The sequence below is a fragment of the Mastacembelus armatus genome, chromosome 12 (assembly GCF_900324485.2).
Source record: "Mastacembelus armatus chromosome 12, fMasArm1.2, whole genome shotgun sequence".
Taxonomy (NCBI): Eukaryota; Metazoa; Chordata; class Actinopteri; order Synbranchiformes; family Mastacembelidae; genus Mastacembelus; species Mastacembelus armatus.
Genome location: NC_046644.1, coordinates 10,371,997 through 10,392,794, shown reverse-complemented (window position 1 = coordinate 10,392,794; position 20,798 = coordinate 10,371,997). Strand labels below are relative to the sequence as shown.

General features: G+C 39.6%; 1 protein-coding gene across 1 annotated transcript; it reads left to right on the top strand.

The window, feature by feature from the left end:
• The first annotated feature begins 1,374 nt into the window (after positions 1–1,374).
• On the top strand, positions 1,375–20,390 carry npdc1a (neural proliferation, differentiation and control, 1a). The gene is made up of 9 exons (XM_026298197.2): positions 1,375–1,671; positions 10,123–10,272; positions 16,383–16,493; positions 16,749–16,988; positions 17,352–17,418; positions 18,450–18,540; positions 18,700–18,779; positions 18,929–19,028; positions 19,135–20,390. The coding sequence occupies exons 1-9, from the start codon at positions 1,560–1,562 to the stop codon at positions 19,204–19,206; spliced, it is 1,023 nt and encodes a 340-aa protein (XP_026153982.1). The 5' UTR covers positions 1,375–1,559; the 3' UTR covers positions 19,207–20,390.
• The last annotated feature ends 408 nt before the right edge of the window (positions 20,391–20,798 follow it).

The following is a 20,798-nucleotide window of genomic DNA, read 5'->3' as shown; positions in this document are numbered from 1 at the left end:
ACAGAACAACAACAAAATAATTACTTTACATGTTTCATTTCTATACATTACACTTAGTGATAAAACACATATTGTTCCTGTGATGCATTCAGGGAGGATCAATGAGGAATAATTGTGTCCAAAAAACAGCTACCCCAGAATAGCACAGTGACAAGAATCATGACACTGATGATGCCTTTTATTAGAATGACAGTGGTGATGCTGACGAGAACAATTGCAAAATATTACACCACAACATTTCAGTAAGTGTCAACAGCAGGTCCCACTGGTGGGATGGTCTCCCAGCTTCAAGCGAACAAACAGTCCACGTCTGTCAATAACTGCCTTGCTCCATTTGGTCTGTGTCTGGGAAAGAGTAATGGATTTAATTATTTAATTGGAATGTACAATAATATGAATAAATGATTATGTTTATGATAGACTTTATCATCATCTTTCTCCCTCAACCATTTTCTTCATTGCTGCTAGATGAAAAATTCATTAATCTAAATAAATAACTGAATGGTTGACAAGGTGTAAACGTATCAGCATTAAAATAAAGATTATCAGTTTCTATTAACACCTGGCGCCCACTGGCACTGTGTAAACTATGTGACCGAACACATCATACTGTTTTATCTCACGTTATTCAACCGGTTTTTGCCACGTCATACGTCATCACGCACCTCCTGCATTTTGTCCTGTTTCTAATCCGAGTAAACTGCTGCCTTCAGGTGCTGTGAGGAAAAATGACATTTCAGAAAAGGCATGAAAAATTTGGAAATTTCTGGTGATGTTTTAATTGTCGTGGTGTGAGAATGGAGTCTGTGTGTTTACGATTGAAGTATAAAATGAGCATTCACTTTTTATTCAATGGTACTATGTCCCATTTAGGTCATTTTATGCTTTTGGAATATTTTGCTGGGGTCCCCTGAACGTTTTCGGCCCTTCGTCTGTGTCTGGTCTGTGGTCTCGGTTTATGGTGCTTGCTCAGTTGTCATTATATTTCCATACTTAGGTGACAAGTGAACAAACTCCATCCACTAAAGAAGACCATGAGATAGAATCAAAAGCTCCAGATATTTTTTTTACTAGTAGAAACTAACAGGAAACTATTGGACATTTTGCCAACATGTTTTTAAGCTTTTTATTGAAATACTTGATACTATTTTTTTGTTTAAAACTACGTTGCACGGGTTGAAGCTGATTTTCCATCTTCAGGCTGTCTGCGTAATAGCTATTGCTTATAAAGAACATGATGTCGGGAAGCACACCTCTCTCGTCTGCTGGGTGTCATGTCTAAGTGCATTGTTTGAAGTTTACGAGCAGACAGTGAAGGCAGCCCTCCTTCCCTGCCTGAAGCTCCTCTATCTTTAGCTCTGCCACGGATTATAGTGCGCAGTGTGTGGACGGTCTGCGCCGCGTCGCTACCTTCTCGGTTTATCGCTGTGCGCACGTCGCGCTGGAAGCTCAATCGCATTTAACAACAATAAATAAATAAAAACATTTTAAAAAAACACAAGTGATGGGGGAATGACAACAACCTTCTTCGGTTCTCCGTCCCCGAGAAGTCCTCAAGGATGCTGCTGCTGCTGCTCTCCAGCCCGCGGAACAGACGCCAGCGCCGGGCCTCGCTGCTGCTGCTCGCCGCGGTCCTGCTCTGTATCCTCCCTGTCGGTGCTAGTCGCCCGGGTAAATAAAAAAACACGCAGACACACACACAAACACACATTCAACAGCCGATAAACAAACTGTCATCGAAAGTTTAAACTATTTTCAAGTGTCCCATGAGTGTCTGTCCAACCTTTAACCACCGAGGAGCTTGTGGCAGATTAGGCACAGGGCTTTTTGTCTGAGGAGGAAATTGTGTTTACGTGTGTGTGTGAAATTGTTTGTTTATACCTTTTTGTTGTTGTTGTTGATAAAATAGCTGGTTAGTATGGGATATCCCATGAGTCTATATAGCTGTTGCTGGACAGATTAAAAGGAAGTAAGTGCGTGAGGAGACACAGAAATAAATAATGGTTGTTAGGTTACTCCCAGCATTTTCCTTCTAATGACAGATTTGTATTGTTTGCATTGTATTTCATTTACACTAATTTAGCCCAGATGAGTGGGCCAGATGTAGGCTAATGGGTGATCCCTGAAATGTGTATAAGGATGTTAGATTATCTAGATTATATTGTTATATTGTTTTCATTATTAGATTTTCATTATAGATTTATTTAGATATTGATCATATTGATATATTTCATACAGACTATTGTTTTGATAAATGTTTTAGATTCTGAAAATGAGCTGCACAAAATTCAGTCTAGATTTTCTTAAAAAGTCAACTTCAGCTAGGAAAAACAAGAAATTATTTGTTTAGGTGTGATGATGTTGGTATTTCTGTACAGCCATATTATCATTGGTGTGTGTGTGTGAGAGAGAGATGGGCCCTGCGCTTATGCTTGCTGTTGACATGTGCAGGGTAGATAATCTGCTTCTAAGCAGAAACTTTGTGGGAGAACCAGCAGCTGGACTCTCACATGGAGCTTTTAGGCCTGAGACACACACACACACACACACACACACACACACCGGAACGCAAAACCATCCACATCACTCCAACCTGCAGTTGTCTGTGCATGGAATCAAAACACCTTAAAGAGGCAGTGATGCAGTTTTTCCTTAACTTGTAAAGTCCAGGAATTTCCCACATTCATTTGGTCACAAATCAAAGTTTTGCCATTGTCATTATTTCCTTTCTCAAGTGCTGATAAACGAAACTGTAGGAAGAAGATGGGTTTTGCTGATGTAGAGAAGTTTTCTGGTGTCAGAGGACAATCATGGAGACAGATTAATGCTGCCGGCATACAGCATCCTCCAGTGTGTCCCTTATTCTCCACATTTAGAAAAGAATAATATGTTTGTTGATATCAGCAGTTGTAGGGTTTTGTTACTGCGATGCATGATGTGTTTTTGTCAGGAGCACCTGTTACATCTGACGGTGTGACAGTGTGTCAGAATGTGGGTTTTTGTTTGCGTATATTGTGTTAAAATCACAAAATGAGGCAAAATGACATATTTTTTATTATTTCCATGCGAGCTATTTGATTACAGCACATTACAAACTGTTGCCACACAGGAATGTTGTAGGCGCCTCACTTCATTAAAGCGACTTTATGATGCTTTTAAAGGTCGTTAAAAAATATTGGAGGCGTTTACAGAACCTCAAAAAGCACATTCACTACTGCAGTGAGTCATGTTTCAGGGGTGATTTTGTTGGAGTGTGACAACAGCATGAAGTGCACAGTAATCAGGTGGTTGATTCAGCATTGACACATCATCATGCGTAATATGCCAGAAAGCTTTCACAGAACATCAGGTTCTTGGGGTGGACATTATCTCAAATTTCCATAACCTCAGCTGATTACATAAACTATGTCTAGTCAGGGGACCGAGATAATTACCCTAACCCACAGAAATTGTTGAGTAATTCAGACTCTCTGCATTTACAGCAGGAGAAAAGTCACTATTGGAAACAGTGTATATTTATTCACATGTTCTTGCTCATCTTCTCTTCTCAATATTCTAATTCAGCATGATGATCGTTGCGCTGCCACGTTTAAGTGTCAGATTTGTCCTTCACCAAACCCACATAGAAACTGATGTGATTATTATTCAGAGAGCCTCTGCCTCCGGCCCTTGTTTTCCCACCTGGATTAAGCTTTAACAATTCGTATCTTCTGTGTCACGCAGACTAACAGTGTTTTTAAATCACCTCCATGCATCGTAGTCAAGGCAGAGAGACGTGTGAAAGCGTGGAACAACACTTGCCTAATGGTAGGGGACCCCAAGACCCCTGAGTCAATGCCTGTGTTCATATGTAATGATTCGTGTCTTCATGTGACATGTGAGGTTTAAGTGTGATTTATGTGTATTTGTTGTACAATTAGACTGGGTGAGGGTCAGAGGGCATTTTTTTTTTCCTTTGGTTTAAGAATAAATTTGGTCTGTAAACTCATGCGAGCTGTCGGATTGGAGTCGGTTGAAACTTTGCTCTGTCGACTTCTCAATAATTATATCACATCTATCAGGTTTTGATGTAAAATGGAGATGGAGAACAGTTGACAAGCTGCATTGTCATGAGTAGACTTCAGGAAACATCAGCAGTGTCAGTCTGGTTGAAATGAGGAGCAAGTACCAGGAAATAGTTTAGATAATGCAGTTTAAAGCTAACAAGTGGTCTGGTTTTCAGATGGGCCTGTCATAAAGCTTTTGTGGTCTGTGAGGGGATTTGACATACCAGTGAGAGAAAGAGGAAATAACCACCAAATTAGAAAGTAGTTACCATCATACTAAAGTTACACATCAGCCAGAAAAAAGGTATTAATCATACCCGCTGTGGTCTTTACTTGGAGGTTGTGTACTGTGGCTAACCAAACATCTGCAGGAAATGAGTGGGACACAATAAATGAAATCTCTCACATGCAGATATCTGATCAAAGCAAAGTCAGCAGTTTCAGCTAGACTGAATCTCACTAATGTGGTAGCAAGGTGGATTGGTGGTTAGCGCTGTTGCCTCACAGCAAGAATGTTCCTGGTTTGAAACCCATCAGGGGTTTTTCTGTGTGGAGTTTGTGTGGGTTTTCTCCTCCCACAGTCCAAAAACATGTATGTCAGGTTGATTGGTGACTCTAAATTGCCCATAGGAGTGAGTGTGAGTGTGTGAGGGTGTTTGTCTCTATGTGGCCCTGTGATGGACTGGTGACCTGTCCAGGGTGTACCCCTGCCTTTCACCCAAAGAGAGCTGGGGTAGGCTCCAGCAGATCCCTGTGGCCCTGATTAGGAATAAGCAGGTATAGATGATGGATGGATGAATCTTACTATGCTTCTTCACTTTTAGAACCTCCTTAACTGTCCGGATGGTTTTTCCATGCATAGAATGCTGCCACATCCTTACCGAGAATGACAGTATCTGAATAGAAGCAACGATTTTGGCCATGTAATCAACAACTAACAATTCTTCTTTAGTGCTCATACGGAGAAATCAATATCTTTTGAATGAGCTGCTGCTTTGGAGAAAGTGGTTTAAAAAGATTTTTGCTAATGAGGAAAATTTTTCATGATGATCATGATGCAAAGATCTCCAATCAGTGTGGTGCAGTAGTTTACACTGGTTAGTCTAGTTACTTATGAGATAGCCAGTAACTGAAGAAACTGTCCAAGCAAACTGAACTGTGGCATCACTGAACCAGCCAAAGCCTCAACAAACATGATGACCAAGAAAAAGAAATTGGAAAACAAACAAACACCTGTGTACTGCCATTGTGTAAATCCAGTTAACCTTAGTTGTGCTTGCTGCAGGGCAGGCTGCTCTGCTCCACTCTAATGATAATCACAGTAATTGTCCTCCTTTGTAATGGGTTAGACTTGTCACTGTCTGACATGGCAGCAGTTACTGCAACAGAACAGGCAAATGAAAGACGCATGGAGCAGAAAGGTAGAAGAGACGTTACTGCACCACAAGACCTGTTCTCCATCGTTCTTGTACTAACTCACTTTTTTTTTTATTCACTTCCTTTTCACCTACTCATGTAACCACCAGTCTGTTTCCTGTCTCACTAATAGATGTGTCTATCTATCTGTCTGTCTGTCTGTCTGTGTTAAACAGACACACAGTCATGCTCCATTTTCCACTAAGCATGTCAGAAAGTTTTAGATGGGGTAACAACTCAATCTGGGAAACACCTATATTACCTGAAACTGAAAAAGTTGACAGTTTCCATGTAATTATCAAATTTAGACTTGTGGCTTTTTTGATGACGTTTTCTGTGAACTGAAGCAATCTGGGTTAATGTGGCAGCAGTTTTCAATCTATGCTGTTAAACACTTGACAGGGCAGTTTTCTTTTCTTCTTTTTTTTTTTTTGGTGGAGGTTAAATTTGAAATCTATGCTTTGCTTGCATTTGCATTTGCAATTTCACTATAAGCCGATAACAATGCTCAATGTGACATTTTTATGATCAGAAACTACTACGGGTTAATGTCTTGGCCACACAAACAGAAGCAGCTAGGGGGGAAAAAATGATGCGTTATCATCCAGTTTATTCAACACGTCAGCACGATTTGACGGAGTAAAGTAAGTGATGAATGGCCAGAGATATGATCATTATCATATCATTATCATATGATAAAATCTTTGACAGCGACGAATTTAAATTGTGTTTAGTACGTCGTCCTGTTGTCTAATTCAAAGTGACAGTATATGGCAGCTGTGCTCGTGCCAGCTGGTGCTATTGACAGGCTGGAAGTTATTTGTTTGTTTTGATCGTTTGGCTGAGGCATAGCAGATAATTAGGTGCATAGAGGAGCTTTGAAAAAAAAGCCATACAAATATATACACACACAAACACATAAGACCACCTACACACACTTCATCCATGTGGAAATAAACACTATGGTTATATATAAAGTAAAGAGTGATCAGCAGAGCTCTCCAGTGTTTCCACTTGATACGGAGTGTTTGCTCACTGCAATCAGAGTCAGGAAACACACACAATGAGAGTATATGACCCTTCTGGCCTACCCATTTCCTATTTCCTCTCTAATTTTCTCTCTCAAATACACACACGTACACACAGTTACACACTGAGTGGCATTTGTTGTATTTTTTCTGTAGGACAGCTTGAAGGAGCACAAGTTAACAGTGACGTGAAACCGCGCACTTGCTTGTGAGCGTGTGTGTGTGTGCGTGTGAGCATGTCTGTGAGTGTAGGTGTTTACCCGGCTGTGTGAGAATGCCTCGGTTTGCCTCTCAGCTCTTCCCAGCAGAGCTGCTGCTGAGCACACAGCTTGCCAACAGCAGCAGCACATGGTTAGGAGAGTCATTTTTCACTCGATCAGATCCGAGGACTACTTTCTGAGTCCCCGAGTTACAGAACCCTTTTTTTCCACATATACGATATCTACACAATACCAAACTGCATGTTTTCATTTGTCCTCTGTCACCATCTTCCAGTCTGCCTCAGTGTTGTGTATATCTCTTCCTTTGTCTCCTTGATTGAGCACTCTAACAAGCAACAGCACTATGTGGGAGGCATGTTGATGCAAGGCCACCTCCTATGGAGACTTGACATTCACTTCAGTGGCTCCTTTTTTATGCTGGTAAATGGATTTGAGCTGCTTTGTCATATGATTATCAGGTTGAGCATCTTTATTGGTTTGTTTAGAAAAAGCCTTGTTATGTTTGCATGAGTTTGGTAAAATAATAAAGGTTTTTATGACAATAGTGAATGTTAATGGTTTTATCTTGATCTGATTTTCACTTTTTTTTTTTGTTTTTTTTTTTGGTCTTTTTCTCACCATGCCTCATACATTGATAATAAGGAGAGTTGTGTTTATAATGCTTGGCCACTTGTGTGTGAGGAGAATAATTATCTGCATTCACGTGACTGCAGCAGGTTCCACCACATTAACTTCCCACATGTTGAAGCATAGATGAAGTGCTGACCAGAGGCGTTAGAATGAAGAATATGGATATTTTAGAAAATAAAATGTCGGGGGATCACCAAGTCCATTAAGCTTCATCATCTGGGATCCATAAATATCTACACAGAACTAAATGGCAGTTCTTCAATATGACATTGGACTGACTAACCAACACTGCTATTTAAAGCTCTTTTTTCCACTAGCTAATTACTGTATGCTAATAAGCATAATGTTGTGATGTACTCCCAGCCATAATTGCATGCATGCATGCAAACAGGCACAAGTCTGAAAGATTTATTATAAATTGGCTAATCCTCAAAATGAAATAAGGTCAAGGAGCCGGCGATGTGATTGCACTGTTTGATCTGTGACATGAGTGCAGTCATCTGCACCTAATCTGGGATTTAGACGCCCTTGCTTTTCAGCCTGATCAAAGAGGTATAAAAACGAGTGGATGAATAAATTGAGGACAGGACTCATGGCTGAGGGGAGGACAATGAGTGAGGACAGATAGAGTGTGTGAGCTAATGAAAGGAGGAGATTTAAAGGTTGTTTATGAAGGTCAGGAGACACGATGCCTTGGCAGTACATATAAGACGATACCGACAGTCTTATATCTTGAGTCATGACTTGGTAGGACGTTATCAGATGAGGCTTTCACCTTAACGATTTTGACCATGCAGAATTCAGCACAAGGTAAAAATGAAATCAAATGTTACATTCAATAATCGAATGAAGCAGACACTGTATGGAGTAGGTGTCAGAGGGCTAAAGGGACTCCACAGTATCTTATAAAACAATGGCATTTTGTGCAAGTTGTGTATCGTCTTATGGCATGCACATGGATGCGGACACGTGCCTGAGCATTAATTCATTCTCCTTTAATCCATTGATAAAAATGACAGAACACACGCTCATAAAAAACATCACGAGATCACGAGGACAGAACAAGCTATTTCTAGTGACACTTTTTTTTCTCTCTCTAAGATCGAAGGGTTGAAGGAAATCAGTAAGAACACATGAAAAGATCAGACCAAGGTTTGATATTTGGATAAATTGAAAGTAAGGCACGTGGCAGGTAAAAATAGAAGCCACGCAACTGAGGAGAGAATAAGTAAGAGAGAGAGAGAGAGAGCGATCTTGGACATAATCGGGAAACGGGGGAGGGACTCAGCTCATTGGCACGTTCACAGGGATATGGAATAACTTGGCAACGGGGCAGAGCAGATAAGGCAGCAACCAGAGTTAGAGGTGACAGAGTCGTTGCTAGTCCGTGGAAACACAATAAGACACAGTGTGACTTAACAACAAGCAGCAGTAGAAGATGCTCAGGGAGTTGTCTACCTGCCTGTTTGTTCAGTGGCATCAAGTAAAACATTTACTTTTCTACTCATAGTGAAAAAAACCACTCTTATTCACAGATGTTTCCCCAAAAACTAGAAATGCTCATGATTTCCCAGCACCAGCCTCCTCCTCTGCCTTCAAAGGCACAAACAGAGATAAACAAAGCTTCTCAGATGACACATGCGTCACTGAGGTGGGTGCGTGTGTCCCTCCCCCTGTGGTGGAGCTGTGATGATGGGTAGCCTTGTCAGAATGTGTGGTGTGTGTGTGGATGAGTATGTGTAACGTGTATGTCCTAGTGTCTGTTTTGCTATTTTATATATTTAGTATAATTCTCGTTCTTCTATTTTTGGTAGACAAGGTTTAGAACAGGTGTTTTTTTTTTTAATGCAATTTCAGTTTTATATTAACAAAGGTACAATGAAAAGATGAGCCATTTAATACAGGAAGCCTCTTGACCAGTTCTGTTTTCATCCCAAAAAAATCTATTTGACTACCTCAGCTTCATTACCTAGCAAGCTCAAATCATTTGATTTCTCTCTTATATAACACTGATCTGTCTTCTGTAGACCTGAACAACCCTGACCTTTGAGATCTACTATCCCTCAGAAATACTGGTTTCCTCCACTCTATTGCCACTTCTGATACAGCGTGTCAGTATCATCACCTGTGCAGCTTTAGCCTGGTGCGCTGTGCACCACTGCTGGGCTCATTATCTGCTCTGATAGTGTCCCAGTGCTCCACCTGCTGCCAACCACACCTGCTGCGGTTCTGTGACCTACTTCTTTCTTTTTATGTACCTTAAGCTGTGTGTGTGTGCGTGCGTGTGTGCGTGTGCGTGTGTGTAGCTATATACAGTGTTTGAGCTCTGCTTTTGTCAAACCAGCAGTAATCAGGTCAATTATCTAACCTGATTGCAGGCAGGTCTGTGAGGGAACAGCTGTAGATCACTCTTTACTTTACCAAGTAGGGCTCACCAAATTGCGAAATCCAGAAAATTATTTTAAATGTTCTTTTTTTTGTTTTTTTTTTTTATAACAGTTCAAACATTCCTGTTCTATCAGGCAAGCCTTGCCCAGATGGAAGGTGTGATGAGGTTATACAGCAAAAAGCTAGATGATGTTTCAGAAATAATCAGTGGGGCTCTGTTCTAGGACAGATATTTTGTTTCTGAATGCAACTGAAGGGCTGACACATCCAATAATGAAGTGTGTTGGTTACTAAGTGACAAACAAAGATAATTATTTCTCTTTAAGTACATTTTGTTCTTCACAGGCATGCGGTTTGGATACTAATAAAACTGTTATTCTTTCTCTTACCCAGCTGGCAGTGAGTGCCCTCATCATATAGACTGTGCCAAAAAAGGACGCCACTTCTGTAAGCCTGGCTCCTCCCACTGTGGGCCCTGCCTCTCCCCATTGGAGGAGAACAAGGAAGGACACTGCGTGGTGAAGAAGAAGTCCCATCAACATGGTACGAAGAAAAAGATGCTTTTACATACATTCACTGCACGTTTTTATCGTTTGAAGATGTGATTGTTGGTTTCCAAAATGAGGCTTTTGAATTTTTCATTTTCCAACCAAAAAATTGGTGATGAAATTCTTGATTGGGATTTTTCTTAGAGGTGAATGAGCATCTAAGCTATGCTACTTTTTAGATGAATGTGTATTTGAGGAAAATTAACTCTAATAAATAAACTCAAAACCGTTACCGTTACCACATACATACAGAAATAAAAAGATACAGATAAGTGTTATATTTCCTCTACATATTAAAAAATGAAAGATAAAAAAGGGAAAATGAAGATGCGATTGAAATGCATTATATTCTCACTATAGCATGATATAGCATGTTTTATGGTTTATTTAAAAAAATCCAAGATTTACATTTGATTAGAACTAAGGGTGTGTGTTGATTAAATGCACTTGTGACTGCAAATGCTGAACATATTTCGAGGTACAAATAAGAAGAGAAAAACTGTTCATAGCAGAGAAGCCTCGTAACAGTACATAGATCTGTGCATGTAAATGTCATTCTCTGTTTTCCTTCACTCTAAGTAGATATTTTGTCAGTGTGTTTAGTTGATATCACATCCCTCTTCCACGCTGCCTCTTTCTCTTTTGTTTCTGTGCTTTCCTTATCCTCCCCATCAATCTTAGCTTGGTCTCTTTATTGCTTCTCCTTTTCAATGACCCATGTATCTCCTCCAATTTTCTCTTTTCTTGTCCTGTTCTCTTCTCTCTTCGTCCTTGTTGTGGTCCTCGCTCTCCCTCTTCCACCGATTCATATCTCTGACAACTGTGCTGCAGTCTGATCCTCTGTGTTTTTTAATCCGTCTTTGCCCATGTTCATGATGTTTCTACAGCACACACACCCATGCACACGCACGCACACACACAATCACCACGCCCACACACTGCCAGCTTTAATCACTTAGATGGCATGCATCGCTCTCTCTCTCTCTCTCTCTCTCGCTCTCTCGCTCTCGCTTTTCATTTCCATCACGGAATCTAATGTCATTCAATGAAAAAGCCGATCTATGAAAAATATTGTGAAATCCAAGGCATGACAACGTAGTGCACTGTTGGCGCACACTGTTCCAAAACAGCACTCCAGAAATTAGAGACAGAAACTGAAATATCCTGTGGATATTGAGAGGATGGATTTGCCTCTGCACTGTGTGTGTGTGTGTGTGTGTGTGTGTGTGTGTGTGTGTGTGTTGTGAATCCAGCACATCGCTGGCCTCAGCTAAGCTCCCTAAAGTGGTTACATAAATCCCCAAGAGACCACAGAACACTGATCTGATCCGCATGGTATACCAACTCTCTTTTTCACCCTGGCATGCTCACAGACATGCAATGTGGAAATAAACCAATGAAATGACTCCAGTGTTACTCCTGCAAATATACAACATTTGTCGAGGGCAATACACAAACTCTCAATGCATCAGAACACAAACTAGAGCTGCTGTCCACCTGCTACCTGGAAGCATTAGTCACTTTGTTGCTACATCAGAGAAAATATGATGGTTGGGCTTAAAGGACGAAACATATTATATGCTAAAGTCTGAAAATACACATTTTCAAAGCAGAAATCATCTTGTGAATGCATAGTCATTAGAAGTAAATTCACTGTGTAGCTTTCTCTGTCTCTCTTGGTGTTTCTTCTTTCTGTCATCAAGCCCATTTTCTCTTCCCGTCTGTTCTTCCAGTTACATTTCTAACTTCATTTGTACAAAAGCAAACCTCATGCTGAGATTTTAAAAAAATGAATTTAGCGTAGAAGCTCAGAGTGGCAGGATGCACCTGCAGTATGTCCTTGGAATAAAGGAGTCTGAAGAGCAGTTGGGTTGACTCAGGATATTGCAGTCATCCCCGTCTTACACCCCTCAGGATCCCCCCCCCCCCCCGTTAGTGTCCTCCTCTGGCTGCCTGCAGCAAGATGCATCAAATTAAAAACCCTGGATGCGAGGCTGCCATGGCTGCTGCTGCTATAAGTCTGATTTACTACCACACCATTGTTCAGCCTCTACATTGTCTCTGCTAGCTGCTTAATAGAGCTGTTGACTAATCCAGTATTATGGTCTTGGTTCATCACAGTAATTTTTGTCTATTAGCCATTTTTATGGTCCATTACAGACTTACACATTCACAAATATGCTTTGACCTTTACTAACATTTGCTTAGCTTATCTTCATAGGGACAAAAGTACTTTTTATTAACATTTTCAATCATTATTATTATTCTAAATTAAATCAACCAATCAATTATCAAAGAAATAGGGTAACTAGAGCCATGCTGTAGCAAATAGTTATTGATGGCAAGGCTCGTGTTAATCTGGCTATTCCCTGCAATGTCATAGTTCGTATCCACACTGTGGGTCATATTGTTAGTACCATTACAGTCACTGCACATTTTACTATAATGTGAACTGATGCTTCTCTTTCTAACTAACATCTAAATCATACTCTGCTATTATGCTCTAAATAGTCATAATTCAAGAATATTCACAAACACTGGCAATACCTGTGATTGAAGTGTAATGTGTGATATTTCACCTACTCTGTCCCAGAGAGCATGTGAGCAGACAGCAGGTGAACGAATGAGGTCGGCAGTCATTTTTATTGTAAGCTGGCCGCGCTTGTGTTTGACATGGAGGCGTGCACTGCCATCAGTAAACAGACAATATGACCTGAGGCCATGTCGCTGGTTCAGAAGAAACACAAACAGACTGTGAGTGGTATGCATTCTTTACTGAAAGTGTGGTTGCTTTTCGTATGTGCTAAAGGCAGTGTCGTCTCCATGTAGCGTTGTGTTTTACCTGAGCCTGAACAATGATGTTCTGTCCTCCTCACAGCCACACATATAAACTATACTGGACAGCGCTTGTTTCCACTCTTTTGTTTATGCATATCTATATCTTTTTACATTATGTAATCAAGTGGTCAACAAACTGACAAGAACAAAAAGACCAAGTCACACAGTCAGATGTTTTTTTTTTTTTTTTTTTTTTTCCCAGTTACAGTGATACACAACATGAACAAATATCCTACAGCAGTGTACTTTGGTGATGTGAGATTATATCACTAAACTGAAACAACAATTTTATTTTCAAGTAACGATAACATGAACATTCTTGAGTTTCAGTTTCAGTCCCGTGTGCGCCACCTTTCCTCAAAACAGTAGCGGTTTAGTAGACCTGCTCATGTGGTCATGCAGAGGTGCTGAAACTGAGCTACAGATTTTCATCAAAACAGTGATGACTGATTGAAGAATAAGGTAATGATGGTTGTCTGTTAGCTGTAAGAGATGTTTTTGTTTTGCATTTTTAAAGTTGGCTACAAAATAATTGTCAGAATAAATTCACTTAAATGACTCCTCTTAAATACAGCATCATTCTACTTAGTTGTACTTATTTTTCAACCTTCATTACTATTACTGTGATTATTAATGTTTGTATAGTTTAATTATTGTTGAATGAACTTAAAATGAAGAGACTTTGGTGTGTTTACAAGCAAATGCTGGCAACTTTTTTTTCGTTTGGTGAAAAGGTTAGAACAAGGTTAGATTTCCTATATTTACTCAAAGCTGCTCAGTCAGTTGTGACTAACTTTTTATAGCAGGTGACTTACAGCTAAAGGTACACTGCCTTACCAACTTCACAGGCAAAATTAAAGTTTAACAGTGTGCCTCTCCCTCATTCTGAAAACAGACTAACCAATTCAGTAGACGAGTTTCTGTTTAAACTGTGACCTTTCAGGTTTGTTTCCTCTTTACTTACTGTCTTGTAGATCTTTCCTCTCAGCACGTGGGAAAGAGCACATGTGAAATTGACAGGGCCCTTTTCCATTTTGTTCACTGTCAAGTCAGCCAAGAGACCTGGTTTAATGAAATGTTAAAGTGACCTTTAAATCTCTCCGGTCAAACTTTCTATCCGTCATACTTTAAATATGACCACTGGAGGGCAGCAGGGCACAGCAATCTGCAGATGGGACATGCTCAGTGAGATGGGGAAAGAAACTGGAAAGCAGTTTGTTATGATTAAAATGATCAGAAGATCACTCATAGACTAACTTGATAAATAATATATGGTTACGTTTCTTTTAAATTTCTTTTCCTTTTGTTAAATAATGCAACAAAGCTGCATGAAGTCTGATTAAAACAGAAACACAAAGTCTCATCTGAAAGCTTTTGAATTCTTCAGAACTGTAGTCTGCTTTCTTGCCATTTCTACACAAATGTACAACAAAAAAGTTCACGTGGTATTTGATTTAGAGTTTTTAAACAAGGAGAATGGGGGCAGGAGTAGTAGTGTGTGTGTGTGTTCCTGCATGTGGTTTGGGGGAGGTAGAAATGTGAATGGTTTTTAAGTGGGAAAAGAGAACAGCACAGATGTGTGTGACTCACAATCCCTGTTGAGTTTTTAGTGTTTGTTTGTTGTACCCAACTGCCCCCTGGGTGCCTCTCATGAGGTTATGGGTCATTATCAAGCCAGTGACAACAATCTCTTACACAAGGAGAAGGACTCATGCTTAGTCCGTGTGTGTGAAAAACCACACACATACACACAATTGCCACTTTTTTAGGCAAATTATCAACCTCGGCCCATGTTGTCCTATGAATAATTTAATTATCTGTCCATCATTTTCCATCGGATTGCCCTGCCAATTTTAAACCGATCAACATTTTAGAAATAGCACCAATAAAACTGTCTTTTTTGAGTCTCTCCAAAAATTCAAACCTGTATTGCCACACGCTCCTGGCGAGCACACAGGCACAGTTGGAGCTCTCAGCCACCTGCAAAGTACAGATGGTGCATCCCGCCTCCACAGACACCTGCTATGGAGTGCACTAAATGGCCATTAGCAGAGGGGGGCAAGAAAATAACAAAGCAGGCAGTGAAAGTGCTGGCTTGTCATATCATACACATTAGCTTGGCCAGATGGCCAGCCTTCTGGAGTGAAAGTGGCACTGATATCATTAATGTGATGTAGGTGCTTGTATTAATATGTAATAACACATTTTTTTTAGAGAGTTACTGGCATATAATGCTATTTTTTTTTCACACTGGGGTTAAAATGACTGTGGACTGTATAAGTACTGGTGCAGAATGTGAGCAGATGATATTTTGCTCTCAGGATTGATCTTAAAAAAAAAAAAAACACCTGTCAAGTCAACCACCCTAACCGTTTTTGCACTTTTTCTAGTCTCACCTGCTTTTCTCATGACTTTTCACCTCACCAGCTTTAATTACAAATACCTATAATTTGATATTTGATATATTGCAGTGTAACTTTAAAGGGGGAAACAACACTTTGATCACCTCCATTAGCAGCAAGCTATAGGATCTATTGTGAAGGTAGCAACTCCAGCCCAGTGAGGCAAAGGTTTGGCTGATGGCTCCCACCCCCTGCGGTGCTTCCTCCCCCGGCCACACACACGCAGTATCGGGCCTGGTCGCCCTGGAGATCACAGCAGTACTTCAGGAATGTGGCTCACTGTCTGGCCTGAGGGCTGTTAATAACAGCTTAGAGTTGTCTCCTTTTTTCACCAGTCCACAAACAAACAAGACACACAGGCACACTCCCTGTCCATCACTTCAAAAGCAAGTCACTAAAAAAGACCTGTGATGAATGTCTGAACCATATGCATATACTCACTGTCTCTCCCTCTCTTATCCACAGTAAACAACTAGACAGTCTTCAAAATGATTGTTTTCCAGACACAGGGCTCCCTGTGGTGGATCTGTGATAAAATTGCAGCTATTTTTTTTTTTAAGTCATTTTCCAATTTAAAAAAATGCCAGCTTCCTCAGTTGTGAGGATTGTTTTTGTCGTCTTAGACATAAGAAAAATGCATAATATTGATAATTTTCAGTATTTTGTGATATTTAATAGATTACGTGATAAGAGAAGCAATAATTGGCAGACTAATGAAGAGACTGTGTTTAGAAGTGCTGCAGCATTTTATCTATACTGTACTTTCTCTCTGTTGTATTTTTCCATATATTTAACTTACACTTAGAGACTGTTTAAATTATGTAGGAGTTCATCATTGAAACTTTCTATCTTGTTTATCCTTTAGGTGAAGTGATATTCTACCCTGACCTGGATGAAGAGATTGATTACCTTCACTCTGTCATTGAAAAACAAGTGTCAGAGTTCAAACCAACAAAAAAGCAAACTAGTCATCCTGGTAAGCACCTTGAGAACAATCTTATTACAGAAATATAACTGTATAACTTTGAGAAACGCATTACCTCATCTTTTAACTTTAAAGGTGTGTGTCTTCAAACCTTAAGATGGTTTTTATTGTATAGAAAGTATATTTTTTGAGAACTGATAACTTATTTTTCTTACATGTTCTGTAATTATCTCCAGCAAATCAATGTTTTTTCTGTCCTGTCCTTTGACGGTGGCTCGATGTTTATGTCTTTCTTGTCCACTCTAGCGATTGACATCACTTCTCAGAGAGAGTCTGCTAAAAAAAACAAGACAGACGCTTCCAAACAAAAACAGAAAAACCAGGGTCATCTCTCATCTGAACCCCTGCATGTCACCGCTGCAGCTCCCCTGCCTGAAGGGTCAGCCGTCCCTAACACAAACACCCCACAGCCCAAAGTCACTGGGGCTGACGGCCGAATTGGTCCTATAGTGGTCCCACCACCCAGCAATGACAGAATTATTGTCAGTGAGTATGACTTCATGTCCTCGACACATAACACAGCAAAAGACAGATGACTAGGAGGCTTTGTTGCATTCAGGAAGTCAAAGCTTGATCACAGGGAATTGAAGATGCTGGTACATGATATTTATATAAACAGATGATAGATGCAGACTTCTTCCAGTTACGTTCTTACAGTTTGGTTCCTTTCTTCATCTTCTTTTTTTGAAAGGAGTTTTGGTGTTAACAGATTTCACCACCTGCTCCAAGACAACATGCCAGTTGTTTTTATGTTACAAATTATATTATGATGTAACTATTTGGAACAAGATCACATGCTCTGTTTCTATTTGCCTTTCATTTGCTCTTTTTTGTTTAATGAACTTGCAGTTATGATCTCACTGTTCGTGGCTGTGGGGATTGTGGCGCTGATCCTGGCAACTGTCTGCTTTGTAAAGTAAGTCTGAAGACATAGAGTCATAAGTCATGCACAGGAAGGTTTTCTGTTGTCCAGCAATGTGCAGTACTTATTTAGAATTCATTCATTCAACTGAAGAAACACAAAGACCAATCTGAGTTTGTATTAGTATGTTTTAATAGGCCACTTTAAGTTAATGATTATATCTAATTTATAAATAAAAACAACAACAAAAAGGAAGTAATGTTTGTTGTCTTAAAAAAAAAAATCAGGTCTTAATTGTTGGACTACTGTTGGAGTTCTGTCAATTTTATTTCATTTCATTTTCATTGTTTAAACTCACAATATTAACCTTTTATACATATTGATTATACTTTTTCAACCTTTAAAACCAATGACTGTTTCTGTTTGCTGTTTATGTAGCACCAGCTGAGAGTTTAATTAAAGGACATGTTACTGGTGCAGACTCATAAGGCGCTTTCGGACCAAACAGTTCTAGGGACTCAGTTCTTGGAACTACCACACTGAGGAACAGACCGGAAAACTACAGACCTTAAGGGCCTTTTTTTTCTGTTCATATTCACAACGCCAACAGAAACGCTGAAATAGTGTAAGCCGGCTGAAGGTTGGCATAGCGACGCCACTTACAAACAACAAGGCTGGTGTATATTTTCACATTTTGCTGTGTGATCTGTCAAGATCTCTCTGGATTTCGTCTGATACACAGGCCGTCTGGACGGTCGCGTCGGCTCATTTGTGTGGGTTTTTACCGTGGGCAAATGTTTGTGTACACTACTAAAACTTTTCAAATGTAGGTTGCCACAGCTGCATTGGCCTTAGGTAATGTTTGACAAATCAACACAAAACCTTTGCACTCATGGCTCCTCTGGTATAGGAAAAGTACCTACTCCGACGTGAGAGCTTAAAAAAGTCCCCCAAAACCACATTCTAAAAACTATCATAGTTCCTGCAGCACAAAAACACACATAAAGGAACTTCCTCCAAAAATTCTAAGAACTGAAAAAGTTCCTCTGGTCCAAAAGCACCTATATTCATGATGTCCTCCACAGGTTGCAGAAAGAATCACGTCTTGCTAAGAAGGTCGACTACCCTGCTTTTGGGCGGGCAGGTGTACCAGCTGCCACAGCCACCAGTACCTCAGTAAGGGCAAGATTCCCTTTTCACCTAACAGCTTTGCTTTGTTTACGTTTCTTACTTCCTCTTCTGCAATAACAAGAAGATATACAACTGTGCACAATGCATCAAGGCCAAAATTTTCACATGTTTCACCTACACTTCCTTCTTCTGTTTCACCCTCAGATGGGAGATAAGACTCTGGCTCAAAATGCTCAAATGTATCACTATCAACATCAGAAACAGCAGATGATATCATTGGGAAAGTATGTTTTTGTTTTTTGTTTTTTTTTCAATTTTGGTTCTTTATCTCTGCTATTCCCTCCCTTTTATTTTTCCTGTTTCTCATACTGTACCTTCAACCACATCCTCTGACCTTGTTACCTCTCAACTAAAGTTTTTCTTCCTTCTTCAGTCACAAACCTGATCAGAAAGGCCCTGAATCCGAAGCCACATCAGATGAAGAAGAAGTAGGAGGAGATTTCACTGTATATGAGTGCCCTGGACTTGCACCGGTTGGTAGATACGCATATATAAGTATATATATATATACACACACACACACATGCACAAAACTAATTATTTCTGTTGTGTGTTTCCATTTCTCTTCCCACCTTACAGACTGGAGAGATGGAAGTGAAGAATCCTTTGTTTGATGACTCGACCATACATTATCAGGGCAATAACAAATGAATCACACAAACCCTCGTATTGGTCTATAATAATATAGACAGTCATCAGTATAATGCATTACCTAGCTCTTTATCCCATCCTTAATCAAAATAACTGAATGTCTAATCTCACCTTTTACCATAACCTTAACTTCAACCTACTTCTAACCTTAATCCCAAAACCAAATCTTAATCCTCCTACAGCCCTTTGAAGCCAAAATGTTCTCACAACATTAAAATGACTTTGAGCTAAAATTCATCAACCCTGATATTAGAAAGACATGTACACTTACACAAACACACTGGCATACTAGTCATTTTCTGCATGCATAGAAATGGGAGATCCTTACAGAGGGTGAAGGGATCAAAACGTTTTCTTCTGGGCCCTTTACTACAGAACAGCTTTTAATGATACAAAGTGATGTTGGATTCCTTCTTAATTTATTTCTTCCCCTGTTTTAGAGCATTCCTGTCTTTTAATGTAAGGGGTCATACTTAATTTGTCACTATAGGTGTTTTGTCCTGTTTAAACTCTAAGTTAGGATTTTGTCCTTGTTACCTTTATTTTGCATCATTTCTGCAGCTCTTTCCAAAGAATGTCACGGAGTGGCAGACATATGTACAACACAGAAACACACATATACATAAGTTGAAAAACAGGCGCCCTCTGTTGTTTTGTCATGGCTGGCTAGTGGCTAAACCACATTCCAAATACCCAAGAAATATTTAAATTATTTATTACCCATGTAAACACAACACAAGGTTCAGCATTAAAAATGTTTCCATTGGTGTTGCTAATTTTATTTCTGGATATATGAGCTTCACATAAAGATTTCAAGATTATAGAATATAATTGCATATGAAAACGAAGTGCTTCATCTATTTGCATGATTTGACTGTGCTGTGTTTGAATCATGGCAGCACTTTGATGATTTTCTTTCTGCCTCATGTATTTTTGCACCCTGTTGCTAGAGGAGGAATGTACAGTTCAGTGATTTCTGAGCACCTAAATGTTATGTTGGAGACAGACGATACTTGAAGATGTGTAGGTGGTAAGTATCACTGTCTCATACTGTCCCTCTTTCCTTCCCGTCCACTGTCCTCGTGCTGCAAAATGTACATAAAAAGAGTGAAGGTGTTCACTTTTTATAGATATTTGTACGTGCAGACCAAGGATTGGAATTAAAACTTTTTACCACATGAAAATCACTTTGTTTTGCCTTTGTTTTACACTAAACAAGACACATTACCAGGACTCTCCCAAGATATTATTCATACATTGTTTTGTACAATTTCAACCAAATTGGAAATACAGCATGTGTTAACTATGTAAAAATAACAGATGGAACAAATTAGTAGGCTTCACTTGCGATAAACACAATGGAAAGATCAGAGCATCAGAAGCACTGGAAATAATGTAGGCAACAGTGCAAAGTTTAGTTAGATTTAATAGCAAAATCTGATTTTGAGGGGCATACAGGGAAATTATTAATTTTAAATCCTAGTGTAAATCCCAAAGAATAGCTATATCAGCAAATGATGTACAATCTCTCATATTTTCAACTGATTTAAACAAAAAACAAAAAAGTCTTGTGGATCAGTAAGACAAGCTGC